Source organism: Psammomys obesus, unplaced genomic scaffold (assembly GCF_907164565.1).
Source record: "Psammomys obesus unplaced genomic scaffold, mPsaObe1.curated_primary_1811, whole genome shotgun sequence".
NCBI lineage: Eukaryota > Metazoa > Chordata > Mammalia > Rodentia > Muridae > Psammomys > Psammomys obesus.
In genome coordinates this window covers 35341175-35363771 of record NW_026591086.1, presented here as the reverse complement: position 1 = coordinate 35363771, position 22597 = coordinate 35341175, and the positions used below count along the sequence as shown (strand labels likewise).

At 35.7% G+C, this 22597-nt stretch overlaps 1 protein-coding gene across 2 annotated transcripts in view; it reads left to right on the top strand.

The window, feature by feature from the left end:
• Window positions 1-22597, top strand: part of Dach1 (dachshund family transcription factor 1) — a 408415-nt gene that overhangs the window by 260376 nt on the left and 125442 nt on the right. The window contains exons 4-5 of one of the 2 annotated variants that reach the window (XM_055609965.1): window positions 13019-13174; window positions 13586-13758. In XM_055609965.1, the coding sequence (XP_055465940.1) occupies window positions 13019-13174; window positions 13586-13758 (329 nt within the window). The remainder of the gene's footprint in view (window positions 1-13018; window positions 13175-13585; window positions 13759-22597) is intronic. The other variant, XM_055609966.1, reaches the window with a different exon arrangement.

The window sequence follows — 22597 nt, the reverse complement described above, 5'->3', positions numbered from 1 at the left end:
ATTATATTATATTATATTATATTATATTATATTATATTATATTATATGTAATCAACCTATAATAATGTGATCTAGTAAGGTTTTTATTTAAAAATAAAACTAAATATCTACCCACACAGAATCAAAGTATACTGTGCTATATGTGCTTTTAAGCTAAAAACTCACTCTGTTTGTCTGTATGGCTTTTGGTGTACATTTCTAATAGATCATATTACAGGATTTTACGTAGACAGGAAACTATAATTTTTGTAGGATCCCTTAAAAATAACAGCTACATGAGGCCATAAACAGTCATTTTGAGAAATCACTTTGTGAATGTCTAGTATAAGGATTGTGAATTTCAAGAAGTGATATCAAATCCAAGGTGGGCCAAAAGGCTGTGGTCTGTATTTCACAGGTGTGTATTCTGCATAATAACTGCTCTTTTCTGTCTGCTGATGGATATAACATTCTGGACAATAGTCATTATTTGATATGGAACAGGATAGTAGTATGAGCTTTGAATTGAAAGGAATTACATCTCGAATTTAATTTTGCTACCAAACGATTAAAATTTATCTTGTTACGTTTAATAGACTTCAATATTAAATCCGGAATCCTGAAACATTACCCTCAACATTTCATCTTGAATTTTGACTGTCAGGGAAGGTCTAGAATGTCCGCCCTGCTGGATCAACAAAATGCTGTAACCTTTTTAACAAGACCTCTTCTTTGCAGACATAGACACCGTCGGAGTGTCTCTTTGCAAGAAAGCTCACACATAAAATCCAGTTTGTTACCTTTATATTTACAAGTAAAGAAACTCTAATGCATTTCAGTAAATAGCTTATAAATTAGAAGAGCTAAAGAGTAACATAACTCTTGCATCATTCCACAAAATCTACCCATGTCTATGTCTCAGAAAGCCAATTTGTTTTCAACCATCTCCTTAGGCAGCAGTGGTAGTAAAGAACACATTTTTTTTCCCCGCTTTGGCCCTTTTCCCCGTAGCATGAAATATGAGATTCAGAACACATGTGCTGGTCTTATCAATATCAATGTAGTAGATGACAGAATTTGGGATGCTCATTCCTGATGATGGCCGTCTTTCTCCTCTGCCTATCTGATCCATCACTTTAATCATCTCTTTCCTCTGCCTAAGATGATGACCAAACTCATCATCCTGACATAGAGAGCTTTCATAACCTGGCGCTCACCTACCTCACTGTGACTTCTTACGCCTTCCTAATGCCTGCTTGCTCCTCCATTCACTGTGAGTTGCCGAGCTGTCATCCAGAGCCACCATTCCTGAATGTCCTTAACACATTGCCCAACCTAGGCAGTGCCTGAGTAGTGGAATGTGCTCTGATACGCAATAGGGAAGATTTAGTGACGGTGATCAGTGTCTTCCCAAGGCCAGGTTTTTCCTTACAAATCCACGTAATCGTCAGTGCTCACACACAGGTAATAAACAGGAACACCAAATCTGTATTTGTCCGTGGTTAATATCTCAGTATACAATGCAGTTTCGTTTAATCAGTATATTTTTTTGCATGTGTGTTTGTATGTGTGTGCGCGTGCATGTGTCATGTAGGCATGCTTTAACGTGGGGGTGTGCATGTGTGTGTGTACACATGCAGATAGAGGCCAGGGAATGATGTTTGGAGTTTTCCTCAATTACTTTCCATCTTATATACAGTCTCCTACTTGGCATTTATGCTGAACCAGGTAGCCAGATCACCTAAAATAAAGCCTATCTCTTCCTCCCAAGATCTGGGATTGGTAGCATGCTGATACACCTGTCCAGCTGTTACGTGGGGATTTGGGACCCCTGTTTCCTAAAGAGAGATAAAGAAGCAGTGGAGTTGGGTGGTTAGGGGTTAGGAAGGCTCAGGGAGGAGCCAGGAAAGCAGAAACTCTAATCAGAATTATATCATACGAGCTTTAAATAAGAAATAAATAACAAACCAAACAAACAAATAATTTAAGGAAACAACAAAAAAGGTATTTGGGATCACAGCTCAGGTCCTCATACTTTACATGTCCTGCACTTTACCCTGTCTCCCCAGCCCTCTCCACTACATTTCATGTCATCTACTTTTCACCGTGTAGCTGTCCAGCTTTTATGCAATTCCTGGCTCTCCACCTGGTGTGCAGCATGTGCCAGTAACGACCACATGGATGGTTTTACGGTGTGCTTATGGTACCGTTTTGACTAGTGTTGACAGACAACTGAACTGCATGCTGCCTAGTGACCTTCACACACAGTCCTTGCTCATTGACCAAGACGCTGCTTTTTTCTCTTTGTCCCACTATTTTCAAAATTTAGGAATACCTTAGCATTGAATAAAGAAGAATGTGGACTTCTTCAAAGCCACTTATTGTTTTCAATAAGAATTGAAAAATATTTGAATGTTAGTGAAATGATTTACAATTTTTTTCTGTATACATTGGAAGATATTTGACATAGTTTAAACTACTGAGGCTTTGGGGGTTAGGGTGCATTTCAGTGGTGCAATATATAGCTAGTGTTTATGAGGCCCTGGTGAAATTCCCGCTACAACAACAGCAAACTTAAGACTTCTTCTCTTCTTAATTATGATATTTTGTGAGGCAGTGGAACTTAAAATATACATATATAAAGTACCTGAATTTATTTTTATCAAAGAACCATTAAAGCCAAATTATTTTTATAATTATTTATTGGATTGGTGCCCAAAACACAGTTACATATCTTTGCAAGGCGGTTTAAAGATATTCAGCGTGTAGGTCCTCCTTCCCTACTATCTGACCCTAGCCTATTAGGTCTCATCAGGGCTGGCTGCATCATCTTCCTCTGCGGCCTGGTAAGGCTGTACTCCCCAGGGGAGGTGATCAGAGAGCCAGACACTGAGTTCATGTCAGAGATGGCCCCTGATCCTCTTCCTAGGAAACCCACTTGGAAACTAAGGAGCCTATGGGCTTTCTCTGAGCAGGGGGTCTAGGTTTCCTAGCACATAGAGGGAGGGAGTGTGGGACTAAGAGGAGTCGAGGGAAGGGGCTACAGCAGGGATAAAAAGTAAATAAATAGTAATAAATAAATACATAAATAAATAAAAGATAATTTAAAAAGATATTCAACATGTAAAATGTACTCTCTATTTTTTGTCAAAATTGGCTCTACACAGGATGCTCAGAGAACTAAATTTCAAAATCAGCCAGACACATTAATGCTTCACCCATATGATATTCCCAAGTATAACTTGTTTTGGAAACTCATGCTTTTTATATAGTTGCTGAGATAACAAAAGGGCCTTTAAGTGATTTCGGTTAACAGAAATACTTGTGATGGCCAGGTAGATAGTTCCGTGGTTAGAGAATGTGTCCGGTTTGCACAGGTCCTAGCATAGCATAAATCAAGTAGGTTGGAAAATACCCATAATTATAGCACTTGCGTGGTAGAGTAGGCATGTCAGAGAAGGGGAAAGGTATCCCTGTGTCCACAGCAAGGGTGAGACCAGCCTGGAACGCCTCACACCATGTTTCAAACACCATCAAGACCACCAATAGCAACGGCAAAGCAATAACATTTACTGCACATTTATCATCTGTAGTTGCCCACGGCCTTCTGTTTTTGGCCAGGGTCAGATAAAAGGGACGTTCTGTTCATATTGCAGCTTCCGATATAAGGAAGTAAGGACATGTGGGTCCTAGAACCAGAAAATTGTAGAAAAGAAAAAGAAAAAAAATAAAGCGGAAAAGAAAAGGTTCATTTCCATAAAATAATAATATTATGATAGATTTTTTTGTGAAAGGATTGTATTTTTTCTATGAAAAATTCATATGATTAACAATCACATATTTATTCATTAGGGTTCCCAGAAGAAGATAATTGTATTTTCAATAAGGAGACTTCCTACACTGAAATCAAACATTTAAAATATATTAGCCTTCCTTATAACTATTGTTAGTAGAACACAACTTACATAAAAGTTATTTTATTAAAACGAAGATATTTAAACTTTTTTTAAAATTTTATTTTTCTTTTTAGTTACATTTTGCTAACTCTGTGTCCCAGCTGTATCCCGCTCCCTCATTCCCTCCCCAACCCCACACTCCCTACCTGGTCTCCTCCCTGCCCCTTTCCAAGTCCACTGATAGGGGAGGACCTCCTCCCCTTTCATTTGACCCTGTTTTATCAGGTATCTTCAGGACTGGCTGCAAAGTCTTCCTTTGTGGCCTAACAGGACTGCTCCTCCCCTGGGGGGGGGGGGTGTCAAAGAGCCTGCCCTTGAGATCCTGTTAGAAATAGTCCTTGTTCCCCTTACTTTGGAAAACTACTTTCTCCTACCCTTTGAACCTCTGTATTTTTATAAGTTTATACATGATTTTCCTCTGTAGCAAAGGCTAGCCCTGAATGCATTATGTGGTGCAGGCTTTCCTCAAAACTTTGGTCCTCCTGTCTCAGCCTTCTGTACCACTGTGCCCACTGTGGCCTTTTTCCTTTTGAATATTGCTATCAAAAACTGATAAAGGTTAGAAAAAGTATGACTAACTTTTCCAGACATTATTCTTGTGGGGACTGTTTATTTTAATACACCTTAAATCTGTGTGCATGGTTTAATTCTGACGTGTCAGTGTGTGACCTTATGCACCTTACATCCTTCCTTACATTATTCGTTCTTTACATTATGGTTACTATAGCCAGTTTACGTTAAAAGAAAATATGAGCTATTTAAATCTTACTTTATCTTGACCTATGGGTAAGGATACTGTCCAAAAATTAATCCTCATCTAAACATTTTCAAACCTCTTTTCTTATTCCCATTCCCATTTCAACTGATGTCCAACAGAGCACATTGAAACCATTTATTCTTGAAATAAAATTGGGAGCCTTATTCTCAGGTTGAGAATTATCCATTTAATTGGCAATCCCCTTAAGCGTTTCCCTGTTGCCAGAGACTAAAATTATATTGGTCATTTTGACCTTGAAAATCTCTTTGCCTGCCTGCCAAGGAGAAGCTGATGAAAGTGGTTCCATGTTGTCTTCATGACATCTAATGGAAGCTGTGGGGTGAAAGATTTGCTTTCCTATAAATAGTAGCTTTCAACAAGTCTGCAATAATATGATTTCGGTAGGCCAGCAAATGTGTTGAGTTCCTTCCTCTCTGTCACATGCTGCCTCCCCACCTGAAGTCTAATATCTTCATAGCTAAATATTGTTACAAGTTGAACTAATGGCACCTTTCAAGGTAAAATTAGTTGTGTCTGCTTGTTCATTGCTTCTGCTTGTTCTGCCTACTTTAGGTAGTAGTGAAGACTGGTAAATTTTCAGGTCGAATCAGCATGTTACGCATTGATTCATTTAGTGTTACCTGAGGGTCCACAAAATATTGGATATTTATATATTTATATTGATTATCTTATTAAATAGAAAATCCTACATTAGAAGAATCAAGGAAACATGGATATCATAAAATGCAGTAACACATGTTAAGAATTTATTACAATATAGCTTTTAGTAAATTGAGGAAACCAGGAACATCTATTTGTTTAAGCTTGTTTGGCTTCTCCAAAATAACAGCAAACATGTCCATTCTGACTTGTTTGAAAATTGTTCTGTAAATAATTCCTAATTCTCCCTCTGAACACCTGCTGGATATTAATCTATATTTAAGTCATATTTAATCAACGCAAAGTGAACCGATTTTTAATTCATATTTTCCTTTTCCCACAAAGCTGATTAAGTTTTTATTTTTTTTGTTTTTGTTTTTTCTTTTTAGAATTTATTCATTGTATGTCCCGATTGTAGCTCTCTCTCTCAACTCTTCTCAGTTCCATCCACCCTCCCTTTTCCCCAATATCCCCTTCCCCTAGTCCACTGAAAGGGGGAGTTCCCCTCCCCTTCCACCTGCCTATAGCTTATCAAGTCTCATCAAGACTGCCTGGATCCTCTTCTTCTGTGGCCTGGAAATCATGAAATTTGCAGGCAAATGGATGGAATTAGAAAAGATCATCCTGAGTGAGGTACCAAGACGCTCATAGTATACAGTCACTTACTAGCCGATATTAGCTATATAATAAAGGATAGCCATCTACAGACCTGAAGAAACTAAACAACAAGGAGGATCCTAGGGAAGATGCTTAAATCTTATTCAGAATGGCAAACAGAAGCAGTGGAAGAGAGGGAACAGGTTGGGAGCGTATACAGAGGGTCCTCTGGAAGTCTCCACCCAACGGGGTATCAAAATATATGCTGATATTCACAGCCAAACTTTGGGCAGAGGGCAGGATGTCTCATGGAAGAAGGGGAGGATAGAAGGACAGGAAGGTCTCACAAGGAGACCAACAAGAATAAAGACCAGAGCCCAAGAATTACTGCAGAGACTGATGCACCAATCAAGGATAATGCATGAAGGGGACATAGACCCCCTGCTCTGAAGTTGCCTATAGGCAGCTCAGTCTCCATGTGGATGTCCTAGTAAGGGGAGCAGGGGCTGCCTCTGTCATGAACTTGGTTGCCTGCTCTTTGATCACTTGCCCTTGATGATTAAAATTTTAATAGTTTGTGTTGTGATTTTTATAATACAGATTCAAATCAAAGGTCAAGTTAAATTTTTTTTACAACATTACTGTTAATTTGTTTACTTCAGTATTATTAATGATTTTTTTTTTTTAATGTCAGGTACGGTGGCACGTGTGTTTAGTTCCAGCAATAGGAAGGCAGAGGCAGGTGGAACTTTGTGAGTTACAGCAAAGTTAGGACTACATAATGTGATCCGAAAAAAAAAAAATCTCAGCTGCTGAAACCATCTGTTCTTGGGCTTTTTTTGAATGGGAGGGAGACATTTGAGGACATCTTCTATTTCCTTAGGGGATAGGGTAAGGTCAGGTAGAAGGAGAGGACTTCTTCCCCTATCAGTGGACTAAGGAAGGGGCATGGGGGAAGAGAGGGAAGAAGGATGGGACTGGGAGAAGATGAGGGAGAGGGCTATAACCAGAATACAAAGTGAATAAATTGTAATAAGTAATTAATTTAAAATTAAAGAATAAAATATATGTAAATTATATCTAATTTTCAGGTTGATAATAGCTTACTAGATGGTTTTATCTTCTTAAATGATAGGGCTAATACATTAATTGATAAACACAAACCAGCTACATCATACTTACACAAGCTCCCAAATTTTGAAAATGTTTTTTCTTATAAAGGGCAAACTATTAAGACTCCTAAGCAGAGGGATGATAGTGTTAAGATTTGAAGATTATAGTACAAATTTCTGCTCCTTCAAACTGATTACAACAGCTGAGATAGAAAAAGAGTAGAGATAAATTGCATAGATGCAATCAACCAGACATAAAAAGAAATTGAACATCAATGGTAAGTAAAAAAGGAGGAGACAAAGATTGTTCTTCTGTTTCTGGCTTTGACAACTAGCTGATAATATTATTCTTTGAGCTTTACTCTGATCTTTAAGGGAGATAAATAAACCCTAGAGGCATACATATAGGAAATATCTATATTACTCCTATGAACATGCGATCTCTTTTGAAGGGGATTATGCTTTTTTGGACAATGATTTTAAGACCAAAAATATAGTTTTTATAATCTCAAGTTTTGTATGCATTAGTGGAAAGCAAAACTGATTTTAACTTGTCCAGGCCAATACTTACACATGAACGCAAAGTTATTACTGTTTGCCATGACATTTATTAAAATGATTATAGTGAATACAGTTGCCACTTTTATTTGATATGATGACAAACCTTAGAGATAGTATAAAACTACTGGAAAGAATAATTTCTAGTTTATTTGTTTGCTTAATAAACATAGCCCACACTAAAATGGAAAACTACACTTGTAGTTTCAAAAGCTAGACGCTATATAGCTACGTTATAATAAAATACTTGATTTTGAGCAAGTGCAGAATTTTAGATTGACAGCTTATATAAGTACATGGAAGTATCATTTCTAGATCATTGCCTATAACAGTCTATTTAGCTGTAGAAATTAACGAATCTATTTTCAAAATTATTTCTATGGAAGAAAAATATTTGGTTCTTGCTTACAATCAGGATATCAAAATATTAACAAGATTCATATGTTTAATAAACACAAAAGAATTTAGCAACTCTTACTTTCCCTGTATTGAATACTATGGGAGTATTTACAAGCTCTATCCTGGATTTGTTTTGCTTTGTTTTAGGGATCTGTTTCATCTGGTTAACAGTGACAGTGTGGTGCTAATGAGTCCTACAACAGCAATGGCATCAAAAAGCAAAGTGTTCTCTGATATAATTACTCCTTTCTTCTGCACAAACATCACTTAACCTTTTATCTTGATAGTAATGGCTATACTTCTTTCATTTTCGGTTGCATCAAAACTTTCTTGAGTTAGGTATGAAAAAGGAAAAGTATGTGAAGAAATGCATTCTGCAGAAAGTAGTTCATTCTGTAATTTCTCACGAGTTCAAATTTAAGTAATTTAAATTTAAGTCATTCTCCATTTTAAGTTTCCTAATGCTGTTCCTGTTTTCCTTGACTTTCTAAAGATTCGCAAGTTAAAGGACTACATTTTTTTTAGTAAATAGGGTCACAACAATGTTTCATTTTAGCTGCAGTGTAGCTCAGTGGTATAGCACATGCGAAGAAAGTACAAGGCACCCAGTTCGATCCCTAGCCTCACCAAAGGAACAAAAATTATCCAGGTTAGAGTATTCCCTTAAGGAATTATGCTTCCAAGCATTACATTGTATTCTGTGGATATAATTCTAGTTATCTTTTTCAATTTGTAAGGTAAATATTAAAGCTCTTAAATGGCTTATTATCATCGTATCTAGAGCAGTTTGATTGTGTCAAACAAATATTCTAGATAATATCAGTATTTGTGTTAGAAAGAAAGGGACAGTCAGACAGAGAGGTAGAGAGGGAGGTAGAGAGAGAGAGAGGGAGAGAGAGAGAGAGAGAGAGAGAGAGAGAGAGAGGAGGGCTCTTATATAATTCATGGAAGATCTATTCTTAAATGTACATTAAAAAACAGCATCACATACAACAGCTTATGAGTCACTTTGAATTGAAATGAATGCATGGAAAAGTCACTTATCTATTTTCTCATCTCTGAAATAACAACTAGGGGGCTGGAGAGATGGCTCAGAGGTTAAGAGCACTGCTTGCTCTGCCAGAGGTCCTGAGTTCAATTCCCGACAACCACATGATGGCTCACAACCATCCCCAATGAGATTTGGTACCCTCTTCTGGCTTGTACGCATACATTCAGGCAGAATACTGTATAAATAATAAACAAATAAATCTTTTTTTAAAAAAAGAAATAACAACTAAATGTCTGTGGAACCTGTAACTAGTGTTTGCTTTTACTTAGTATTCATGCTTTCATTTTAGGATGGCATTGATGTCCTCCAATGGAATGGAGTAAGCACCAACTCTTGACATTATTTTCATTGTAAACGAGTCTTGACAGTGTCAGGTTCCTGTCAGGGTCCATCATTGTCACTCACTAAGGAGGGGTGTGACTGTTAGTCCCTTAGAGATTTGTCACCTTTATCAGGGTCAGCCTGTGGGAAATCAGAACAACTCATTACATGTCACCCATGTATAAGGAATAACAGTATTCAAATATGCTTTTACTATTCTTAATGTATGACAATGTAAAGGAAAGCTACGGGTTACCATATTGTTTTTTATTATTTTCTGTGTACTGTATTTAACCTCACTTAAAATGAATAGGCCCACTATTTTGAAATTTATTCATTATTTCATGTATATAAGAATAAAAGGAATAAATAAAATATTAATTATAATTATTTGTAGGAGAATTACAAATGTTGCCATTCGTTTACCCTCATTTTCATGTTTGTTAAAAAGAAATCGGCTGTGACATTTTCTAAACACTTTCTATTTTCTGCCTTGCCTATGATTTGTGCTTCGAAATCTGAGTTGATCATCGTTTTGTTTGCTTTTTTTTTAATGAAAATAAATGGCTACATTATAAATTCCGTTTAAAGAGCTTGTTCCTACAGGTAAACTGAAACAAATAAAAATGTGAACTTTGAACACTCAACATGTTATTTAATAAAGGAATTGGAATTTTAAATAAAAAATGGAGATAGAAATTCAAAGAAAAAGAATATTATGAATTTAAAAATTAAATGTGACATTAGCAACTGTACTTCATGGCACGTATGGCTAGATCATTATATCACAACTTCCCTTGTGTCTTGCTGATTGTAGTCCATATATTCGTACACCTGTAATACGTAGCTTGTGTTCCTTCATGGTATGCCCAAGGTCTAGAGTACCAGTTTTAGACAAGTCCACTAAAATATGATTGAAAATTCTAAGCGATCAAACCCAATTCAGTAGAAATATTATGAATGGCTCATGAATATTTTCTTCTGATTTCACCATTTTTATTTTTAATTATTCTTTGAATTATGTGTAACTGGTTCAATTACCTCTATGAAAGTGCAAGGGCTAAATCAGAATCATTTTTTTATTCTGACATTCAGTCGAGTAAAGAAAGTGCTTCTAGAAAAAAAAAATCAAGAGGAAATTTAGATCAATTTCTTTTTATTTCTATTTTCTTCTACCAAATGTTATGATTTTCCTACTTATTAAAGCATTTGATTTTACCTGAAGTCTTAAAAGTGATTATGGCAATATCACATGTTAATGTGGAAGGGGAAAACTTTCTGGAGTTCTAACCTTACACAGAGAACTACAGGCAACTAATGACCACAGAGAGAAGCCAAATTAGCCCGTCCCAGGATTGTCCAAAGCAGTCTGGTCAGCCTTGAAATCATGGACACACAAACAACAAAAAAATGAACTCAGTGGGTATTGTGTGTGTGTGTGTGTGTGTGTGTGTATTTGTGCACGCATGTATTTAGCAATATTAATCAGAGAAAAGGTTATCCACTTGAGAGGTAGAAGCATAGAAAATGTTTGAGAGAGAGGAGTTGGGAAAATTTGGAGGGAAGAAAAATACGGGAATTCTGAAGTAATTTCAACTAAAAGGTAATTTAAAGTAATTATTAGTTTTAAGGAATTGTAGATGTAGATGTGTAAGATAAACATATATATATATATATTTGTTTATATTGTGACAGATGTTGTATAAAACGAAAACACTTGAACTTATACCTCTATTCATTGAAGGGAAATTTTGTTCTCAAGTATCTTGTTTTCATTCCTATTTGTTCATGCTAATGGATAAGGAGTATGCTATAAATAATGCAAAAATCACTTACAGCTGGCTTGGTTATATATTGTATATTTTTCATCAGACATAATTCTTAATTGTTTGCTCTATTTATTACCTAAATGAACCAACATCATGAGTATTTAACAAATGATGATTGGCGGAGATGGCTAAGAGCCTTCTACACACTGAGAAATTCAACATAGCATTTGAAACTTCCTGAGGAAAATATGTGTGTGGCAGATTGATAGATTCCGATATTAAGAAACTGACAGAATGCAGCACCCCAGAGATGGGGAAATAAGGGTTATCTTTGCACAGCTGTTCCATCTGAATTTAAGTTACTGTTTTTCCCTTAAATTTATTCTCAGTATTTATTTTGGTATATGTTAAATGTGAAATATATTTGCACACAATTTGATAAAGCAAATTAAAGTGAGGTTACTTGAAGTGTCTTATCCTAGTATTCTCATGACATGATACATTCGAGAAATTCACATTTATAGATCTATTTCACATTTGCCTGGAATAAGTGTCTAGAAGCCAAGTGTAGAAGGGTAAGGTATACACAATTCTTGAATATGAAAATGAACTTTTGTATACGAGTGTAGAAGCAAGTTGGAGAAATATCTTTTATGTGAGTCATTTCTTTATAAAGCTCTAAGGTTTCTTAAGCTAAAAGCTGCTATGATTTCTTTTAAAATAATAAAGATAAGTAAGATATCCATTTTTATTGATTCTTTTCATTGTTTAATAAAATTGGTTTGTTTGATTGCTGAAGAATTTGAATTGAGTTTTCATTACCCACTTCTGAACAATTTACTCTTAAATCCAGACAGTATTGAGCTAATGAGTTTGAATTTATATTGATCCTTAACTGTCTTCATAAAGTAAAAGGAAAAATATCATGGAAGTAACTAAATAGACTTCATTGAAAACCACGTCGTAGAGATTTTACAACAAGGCTTTTAGTAGAGCTAAAGTGGGAAATTCACCAACTTTGCTGTTTCAATGTTTATGATAGTCTCAGCTCTTTTAAAATGAACTCATAAAGTAACAGAAAAGTTAAATGGATAATTTTATATTAAAATCTTCTAGTAAAATGCATTAATGTGGCTAAACTAATTTAAAGACATGATTTATAAATTCCTTCTAAGAAATTCTTAGAAAGTATCTCAAGACCTAGATTATTCTGACATTGTCCTGAATATTGAAATGTCTGTCCTCCAATATACAGTTAAATTTGACATTAGTTCTGTTCCAATTCCAATTGTACATTTGTCTTTGTTTGAGAGCACATGCTGTGCTCATTCACACATATTTGATATTCTGCTTTGACATTATCATGTTCCCTAAAGTGATGGTTTGTGTTCTCTTTTCAATGCCTAATCAGGTTGTGTTCTTATGAATACACCTTATTTCTATGCTTGTGGTTTAATTAATCCATGCACTTTAACTTCGAATGTTGACTAGGTTACCATTTACTGAAAGCATAACTTCACGTTGTATTACCTTCATTCTTCTTTGGTACTAGGAGGAATTACTTAGTTATACAGTAGAGACTATTCAATGTGAAGTTGCTTAGTTCAAACAGCATTAGACATTACAAGTAGGTTAAATGTTTCAAAAAATATTACTTTGCTGAAATTTGACATCATGTCTAAACAATTAAAAAAAAAAGAACACAGTTCAGGGAAAAAAAATTCTTACTTCAGCTCACTTCCCTTCAAGGCTATTTGCTAATTCCCCAATGTTAAACCTTTTCAGAACTCATTTCAAATTAGTGTTTGGATGATTTGGATTAATATTATATCCAAATAATTTATATTCATTCCCCACAGGCAACAGTGGTGGTTCTTGGGATAAGGAAACACTCCACTCTCCCCCATCCCAGGGAACTCAGGCTCCTGTCACACATGCCCGCAGGCCTGCAGCGTATAGCCTTCCAGTTAGCCATCCTCTCAACCATCTGCAGCACAGCCACCTTCCGCCAAATGGTACGATGGCAGCCTTCAGCACTAAAAGTGGTAGTTTTAAAGTTATTTTCTTTGACAATTAGCAGAATAATAATAATAAAAAAAGATATATACGGCATTCACACAAGTTGATTCTTCAAAACGATAGCATGTCTATCAGTTGTTTTGTTGCCAGGAGGGACAATAAAGCCAAGAACAAGTTATTTGTATTAAACACACAGAAGAATTGATGTGATAAATTGTGGCACCAAACCAGTTTAGCTGTAAGCTTAATTTCCCAATCGTGAGTGAATATTACTGTATACAAATAAGTAAACGATCTTCTTTTGACTGTCACTGTTAGAATGTTTTTCAGTGTTTAAACTCTTAATGACATGTCATTGACTTTAACCGAAACACAGCAGTAATGTCCTATGTGTATTCTGTTCTTAGGACTGGAACTTCCTTTCATGATGATGCCCCACCCTCTAATTCCTGTCAGCCTACCTCCAGCATCTGTCACCATGGCCATGAGCCAGATGAACCACCTTAGCACCATTGCAAATATGGCAGCGGCAGCACAAGTTCAGAGTCCTCCGTCGAGGGTGGAGACATCTGTTATCAAGGTAACCGTCTCATCGTTGCGTTGCTGTGGAATGTCCATCTTAAATTAACATCTCTTACTCCATTTGTTTTATTCCCGGACGTCAATCTCACCTCCAAAAACTAATGAATAACAAAATAGTCTATGAGAAAAAACAAACCAACTGCAGAGTAAGTAGTCACGTGTTAGAACATCTATACCAGCTCGAGCTATGCCAGGTTCTCGCTTGGTAGATATAACATAGGGAAATAAGTTATGTACCTCATTTTATCTGGCCTCTTGCATATATACAGATGTTTGAGTGTAGTTCTGTCTATGGTGTTATAAGCCTTTAGGTATGGATAGTCAGATAAACATGAGAGCTAAATTCTGCTACATATTAGATGTATTACATTTTGACATATAAATCAATTTTTCTCATTATAGTCAACATCTAAAATATGAAAGATAGACTCTTGGAGGCGTTATCTAAGTAATATCAAACAATACAGTTGAGTGTTTATAAACTGAGAATGCCCTGTAAATGAGTATTGTAATTATTATGTACACTTCATATGTGCGTGTGTGTGTGTTCATTTAAGTATGTGTACATGTATGATGTACTCTAAATGTTTTTTTTTTAATTTTTCAACATGTACTTAAATTGAGGTTTTCAGATCAAGTGAAGAATAAGAAATAAAGAAGAAGCTTTATGAGTAGATCAGATCAATTTTTTAAACTAAGTAAACGATACTTCTTGCCACCTAGTCTTCTGTTACTACAACAATTGCCTGTGGCTTTCTGAATAGCACACTTGAATACGGGGAAGCTTTGCAGTGTTTCCAGTACAAAAATCCTTTGTACTGCTGACGTGAGGTGGAATTGAGCTGTAATTACAGCGTGTTGGAGGCTGAGGCAGGATACTCCTGGGCTAGTAGCTAGCACGAACTATTACTGAGCGAAACCTTGTCTTAAACATTAAAAAAAAGGTATAAAAAATACTTGAGGAATGTTACTTTGAGTAAATATTCTTTTTCTTACCAGAATGTTTCTGTTAACTATGAAGCGTGTTTCATCAGTATAATTATCAAGATGTGAAATCATATTACAAAATAAAAACCATCCCCTTGGATAAAGATGGGATGTCACATTCTCCTCACAGAAGGCACTTACAAAGACATTTTCTTTTTTTTTTTTTTTTTGACTGATCTTTTTTTTTTTTGTATTTTATTTTTTTCTTATCAGTTACATTTTACTAACTCTGTACCCCAGCCGTGTCCCGATCCCTCATTCCCTCCCAGTCCCTCCCTCCCTCCTTCATCTCCACCATGCCCCTTGCCAAGTCCACTGATAGGGGGGACCTCCTCCCCATTCCTCTGATCCTGTTTTATCAGGTATCGCCACAGAGGAGAGCTTTACAAAGACATTTTCAAAAATTCCCTTTTCACCAATAATGGTTTCAGAGGACCCTGTGTTACAGGGTGATTTGATACTCATGGGATTCCTCCTTTATTAAATTTACTATTTTGGGAAAGTTTAATACTAAGAATTTGACATATATGATCTCATTGAAGTGACCTTTAAAGTGATTTTTTTTCTTCTTTTTTTTTTATTAATTACACTTTATTCATTTTGTATCCCCCCATAAGCCCCTCCCTCCTCCCCTGCCGATCCCACCCTCCCTCTCCTTTCTGCATGCATGCCACTCCCCAAGTCCACTGATAGGGGAGGTTCTCCTCTTCTTTCTGATCTTGGTCTATCAGTTCTCATCATAAGTGGCTGCATTGTCCTCTACTGTGGCGTGGTAAGGCTGCTTCCCCCTCAGGGGGAAGTGATCAACGAGCAGGCCAATCAGATTATGTCAGAGGCAGTCCCTCTTCCCATTACTATGTAACCCACTTGGACACTGAACTGCCATGGGCTACACCTGTGCAGGGGTTCCAGGTCATCTCCACGAATAGTCCTTGGTTGGAGTATGAGTCTCTGGGAAGTTCCCTGTGTTCAAATTATCTTGTTCTGTTGCTCTGCTTGTGGAGTTCCCGTCCCCTCCAGCTCTTACTATTTCCCACTTCTTACATAAAATTCCATTCACTCTGCCCATCAGTTGGCCATCAGGCTCAGCATCTGCTTTGACAGTCTATACTGCAGAAGTGATTTTTTTACGTGCAGAAAAATTCTTCAAAGAATTCTTATCCTTGTAGTGGATACTTTTTTACCATTTTTTAAAAACAAATTACTAGTTTTAATCATAAGATGTTTGGGCCAGAGAGATGGTTTAATTGTTTAGAGTATGGGCTACACTTCTAGAGAACCTAAATTTATTTCCAAGTACCCACATCAGGTTGCTTACAATCACCTGTAACTCCATCTCCATGAGACCTGACACCTTCTTCTAAGCTCTGCCAGTACCTGATCTATATGTGCACAGACCAATACACATTTACAAGTACACATAATTAAAAATAAAATGTGCTTATAAAAAGATCTGATTATTCATGTTTCAAAAACATGATCACGTGGAATCATTTAATATGTTTATAGTAACTTTCAAATTTGAGCATCCTGTAACTTCTCTTCTAGATAATATTTACATCAATAAAATGTCCAGAGCACAGACTTTGTAGTTCAAACTAATAATTGTAGATTAGGAGGTTATGTCTTTTACATTTCTGTGTACAAAAGCAGAGATGATTATCAAGACTTGCTACACTTTTCTATATGCAGACAATTAAAAAAAAAAAAAGTCAACCAGGCTCAGTGGTACAGACCTTAGCATTCAGGGAGGTGAGTTTGAGGGCACCTGGTCTGTAAAGCAAGTCCAGGATAGCCAAGGCTACACAGAAAAACCCAATCTCAACAAACAAACTAACTAACAAGCAAATAAAAGTTTGTGCTGCAATTAATATTAACTAAAATACTACAATCTGGAAGCAGCTTTTAATAAGTCCATGGTGCTTAAGGTGAAGTAAGTTGGAAGAAAAAGTTATTTTTTCTTCTGAAAATGTCTTTAGGTATCAACCTATAAATACATTGTTAAATATTCAGAAATATTTATGTGCTTTCTTAGACTAAGTTTTAGAATGCAGAGGAAGGAGATCTAGGAAGGAAGCAAATATCCAAAAGGAAAATAAGAAAGTAAGCAAGTTTTATGTCTTCAAAAGCATGCCAACACCTACTAAGTTATACTGATATCTCACTTTGTAGTCTCCTGGGACAAATATTTTCGGGAATTTGGCAACAGTAGAGTCAATGAAGTTCTGGATCATCGTATAATGATGGTAACAATTACATGGAAAACATTGCTTCAGTTGAGATTAATCAGAAAGAGCAGAGAGTTCCAAATGCACTATCAAAGAGAAGACCAACTAGCTTATAGAAGTGCTGAAAAACCCATCTGCGAAGGGCTCCTTTCCTATCACAGTGCTTGCTTTGCGTTAAAAACATTGACATGCTAAGTGGCAGGACTAGGCTTCATATTAATAACCAAAGGGTCTGAGTTCCATATTAGAACACTTAATAGCTCAAACCTTGTTTAGCAAACTTGCTTTGTCTACGTTAATTAAATATAGTTTAGGGAAGTTTTATTCTACTCAAAGAAAATGGCTGACTGCTATGTCACATTGAACAAAATGGGCCCCTGTGGGTAATTAGAACAGTGGCAGTGGGTTGATTTGCTTGACAAGATTGTAAATGTAAAGGCCTTTAGAAAGAGGAATGTTAAATACTGATGATTTAACCCATATAAGAAGAAATAGATTCTGAAGAAAAAAATTAGAAATGTGATGGATTGAGTACATGCTGAATAAATTGTTTATATTTTATAAGTGATGATAACAATTAAGATTAAGTACAAAGTAAGGGAAAATGAAAATAAAAATCTGTGGTATGAAAGTAAAATTATAGTTATTGGAATAATAAATTATAAAATATTCTTTCTTATTTATTATTGAAAAAATGAAATGCTCCAATACTTTTTTCAATGACATATTCACTACTGCACACAAAATAGACTAAGATCTCAACCTATGTGTTGCTGCCTTTGGAATATATCTATCTGTTGCTCTTGCTAATATGGCCTTTGAATGGAAATTCTCTTTCATTTGTGATTAGAACTAAAAGATTATATTATCATGGATAAAACTGCATAAAGTTGAAATTTTAACTTCTCTAAATAAAGATATTTTGAGGCAGACGAACTCATATGTATATATATATATATGTATATAATATATATATATTACTTTGTATAAAGGCTATGACTGCTTTCATGTACAAAGGCAGTTTTGAGTAAAAGGTTTTATCAATGGCCGAGGATGTCATAGATTACTTGCTTAGCCTCACAGGAGTTCATCACACAATACAACACACACACACACACACACACACACACACACACACACATACACACACGGCTATCTGAAGCTTAATAGAAAATGAATAGGTGGTCTCCACATTAGAGGTCTGGTGCCTTAAATTCTAATGAACCTTACATTCTTGTGAATAATTGTGGAATGCAAAAGAAACTCAGACACTAGAGATAGACTAAGGAAAAATTAAAATCATCAAGTTTTCAGAATTGGATTAATGGAAGGGGAAAAAGGTCGATGAAGACTGCAGCAGTTTTTGTTTTGGGCATTATTTTTTATAAGTTCTACTGTCAATGAGACTTAGTGAGAAAATTTGACAGACTGTAGCTAGTTTGGAAGCCTGGAGGAGTTTAGTAAGGTAAATTTAAGGATTAAAAAAAAAGACTGTTTAGATAATTATAATTGTACCTTACATCCATAAGACCTTTGCAATTATAGGGTACGTTATATTATTGTGAACTATATATGTATGTATTATATCAATGAGGCCAATGAATTTTTACTGTCCATCATTCACAGAACTTTTCTTGTTGTGATGAAACACCTGATCATAATCATGGAAGAAAGGAAGGGAGGGTTGATCTTGGCTCACAGTCTGAGGGTGCAGCCCTCTGTGACGGAGACTGCATGGTAGGAGAGCTGAAGGAAGCCTGTCAGAGGATCATCACAACCAACAGTGATGAGGGCTACTGCCAGCTGCTTTCTCTAGCCTGTCAAACAATATGTGCTGCCCTGTTTTGGATAGGTCTTCCACGTCGATTAACCAGATCTAAGCACTTCCTGACACCCACTGTCAGGGGTTTGTTTCCATGGTTATTCTACCTCTCCCTCAAGTTTATAACTAAGTTTAACCAAAACATGTAGCATGCAAATCTGTTTCCTCTACCGTTGAGAAACAGTTCCCACAGCTTCCCCACCTATGAGCACATGCTTTGAATGGTGCTTAATTCCAGCAAAATAAACACTAAGGTTTGTATTACTCAAATCCAGCTATTAATAAACTAACATTTGTATCTCAACAATTAATTTAAAAATAGTTTTTTTTTTTTTTCAGAAGAAAGAGGTCCAATGATTAATTTACCTTTAGTCACTTAAGCATTTAAAGCTAGCGTGGTATGTCTGCTTCCAGAAGATGTATTCTAACATCTTCTGACTTTAATTAACCAAACTTTTTGGCTGACTTTTTGTGCATTTAGAGTATGATTTCTACCTCTGTAGAGTACTTGAGCAGGAAACTAGCAGGCATGAGACTCTAGATTTGGTATAAACCACAGTTTGTACAAAAGTCTACAAATGTAGAAAAATGTTCTAAGGGTTTTTGTTGTTGTTCTTGTGTGTATATTTGTGGGGGTGAGGAGCAGAATATGTTTTTCAGAATGTTTGGCATATATTCTATTAAGTCAATTTTTTCTTAATCTATATTTATATTAGAGAGTTGTATTTATCTACTTTTTAAAAATTAAATTTAAATTTCTTTGATTTAGAATCTATAGATAGGTATAAAGTCTAAAGCTCCAAACTCTCCCATAAGGTAATTATGCTTCTTCTGTATAACTTCTAAATTTTTAGAGTGTTTTCTTTTATTATCTTAAATCACTGAGTAAAATAAGCAGTCTAAATCAAGAGATCAATTCCCTTTATCATTAGCAAGTTTGTTAATGGGTTGAAATGCTTTGCTAATTGATCCTCTTTGGATTCTTTTAACCCATAACTCTAAGCCCTCTGAATGAATCACCATTCTAATCACATTTTATTTAAGATATACAAAATGATATCATAAGGATGCTAAGAAAAAGTTCCTGCTGAAATTGACATAGCTAGTAGTTTTTAAATGGTGGCTAGAATAGGATTTCTGTGTTTAGTGTTTTTTTTTTTTTTCCTGTACTACCTTCTAGGGACATGAAAAAATTATTTTACATTCGTGCAACAGCTTTCTCTTCTGTATATGGAGATCATAATGACACATGACACTACGGTAACCAGAAATTATAATGAAGGCGTTACCGTTTAGATATAGGCAATTCTTTGTGCCAGCAGTGCTCACAGCTTAGGAGTAGTTTTGTGTGTGTGTGTGTGTGTGTGTGTGTGTGTTTTTTAAGCATTCTTAGTCATCTGACCTACAGGTTTCCAGAAAATACCAATCAGGTTAGCCAAATATAGTCACAAGTCTGTTGTGAGATTTCTTTATCTTGTCTACTCTTTGTTTGTTTGTTTGTGTGTTTTCAATGGTCGTCACATAGAAAATATAAAATATGACTTATATGAAGTCAAGTTTGTATTTAAATAAAACAGAAGTGGAAAGAGGAAAAATGTTTTTCTGACCTGTTTGTGTAAATGACATGATAGAATTAATAAATGTCAGAAAACAAATCTTATGATTCCATAATTATTCTACTCAATAAGTGAAAAATGAATAATATCATTTTATACATTCCTTATAGTGATTATCACTGAGTGTGATAATTAGTAGTGGCTGGTATAATAAAAGGCAGATATTATATTCCACTGTTCAAAGCATGTAACACTATCCACAGAGTAATCTTGTGGCCAAACAGACTTGAATGGAGATTCCATCTCTAACACAAATATGATTTATACCCATAAAAGCAACTGCAAATAAAAGATTATAGTAGGAGTAGTCTCTAAGAACATATACTGTGTCTAGTCAGATGAAAACTTGGCTGCAAATATTTGCTGTGCAGAGAAATGTCAATAAACAATAACAAAACCTGTTCTAAACTGACCCAGTTCTTGTTCACTTCCTTCCTTAATGTTTTTCTTTAGACTAGAATGAAAGTTCTAACTTTTGATTATAATGATAGTCTTCATCTGATAGTTCATACCTATATTTCCTGCCTTTTGGAAGTTGAGGCAGGAGGATTGTGAGTTCAGCTAAAGCCTGGGCTGTATAGTAGGGACCTGCTGGAAAAGGGGAAAAATGTTTTTATAACTCCCAAGGCAAAATTATGCTTTCTTACTTTGTTTAACTTTATATTAACTACATCCTATAAAACAGTAAGTCTGCTAATATTGCCATGTAAATGTGGGAAAGTAGGCTTTTAGAAAAGGAAACAATCTAGATGTCCCTCAATGGAGTGATAGATATAGAAATTGTGGTACATTTACACAATGGAATATTAAATTATACGGATTAAAAACAACAAAATCATGAAATTTGCAGGCAAAAGGTGGGAACTAGAAAGATCATCTTTAGTGAGGTAACCCAGAAGCAGAAAGACACACATAGTATATACTCACTCAAAGTGGATATTAGCCATATAATATAGAATGTACATACTAAAATTTATAGTCATAAAGAAGCTAAACAACAAGGAAGACCCTAGGGAAGATGCTCAATCCTCATTCAGAAGGACAAACGTGATAGACATTGGAAGCAGAAGACAGGGAACAGGACAGGAACTTATTACAGAGGGCCTCTGAAAGACTCCACTGATCGAGGTATCAAAGCAGAGGCTGAGACTCATAGCTAAACTTTGGACAGAGGACAAGAATTTTTTGAAAGAAGGTGGAGGTAGAAAGACCTGGAGTGTACAGGAGCTCTAAAAGGAGACCAACAGAGCCAAAAAAAAAATAAAATAAAATAAAAAAAAAATACTGAGCCCTGGTAGCCCTGCAGAGACTGATAGCCCAACAAAGAACAATGCATGGAGAGGAAGTAAAACCATGGCTCACATGTGGCCCATAGACTCAATCCTCAAGTGGGGTCCCTAGTAAGGGGAGCAGGGGCTGTCTCTGGCATAAATTCAATGATTCTGATCACCTCCCCTGGGGGGGGTACAAGCTTGCCAGGCCACAGAGCAAGACAAAGCAACTAGTCCTGATGATACAGGTTAAGCTAGGGTCAGATACAAATGGGAGGATGTCCTCCCATATCAGTGGACTAGGGGAGGGGTTTAGATGAAGAAGAGGGAGGGTGGGTAGGATTGGAAAGAGACCAGCGAGGGGGCCACAGCCAGGATGCAAATTGAATAAATTGTAATAAATTATAAAAGAAAAAAAGGAATAAAACTTGAGATTAGGTAATTTAAAAAAGTACAATAAAATTAAAATTTTATTCCTGAACTGGCTTGTTCAAATTGAGTAAAATTGGGTAAAAAGTTTTCTAATTATAGCTCATTGGTCTTTAGCTAATATACATATACTGACATCATTCATTGTCTCTCTTATAAGTAAGTCCCTTTTGGCAATTTTTCCCGAAAACAAAATATGAATGCTACTTAATATTTTCTTTACACAGCTTTCCAAAGAGGGAGATTTGAATTCATCAGTGGAAATGATTGTGCACTTTACTAAAGTATACTGTATGAGATATGATCCATGATGAAAAAATTGTCATTAAAAAATACATTTCCATAACTTTATATCCTGTCAGGCAGGAAGTAAATACTGAATGAAACGATGTGAGTGAGAGCAGCACCAAACTCAGGACTACGGGATTTGGTTATGTATAAAGTAAATGTACTGGCCAAATTTGTCAACTTGTAAGTTAAGGAG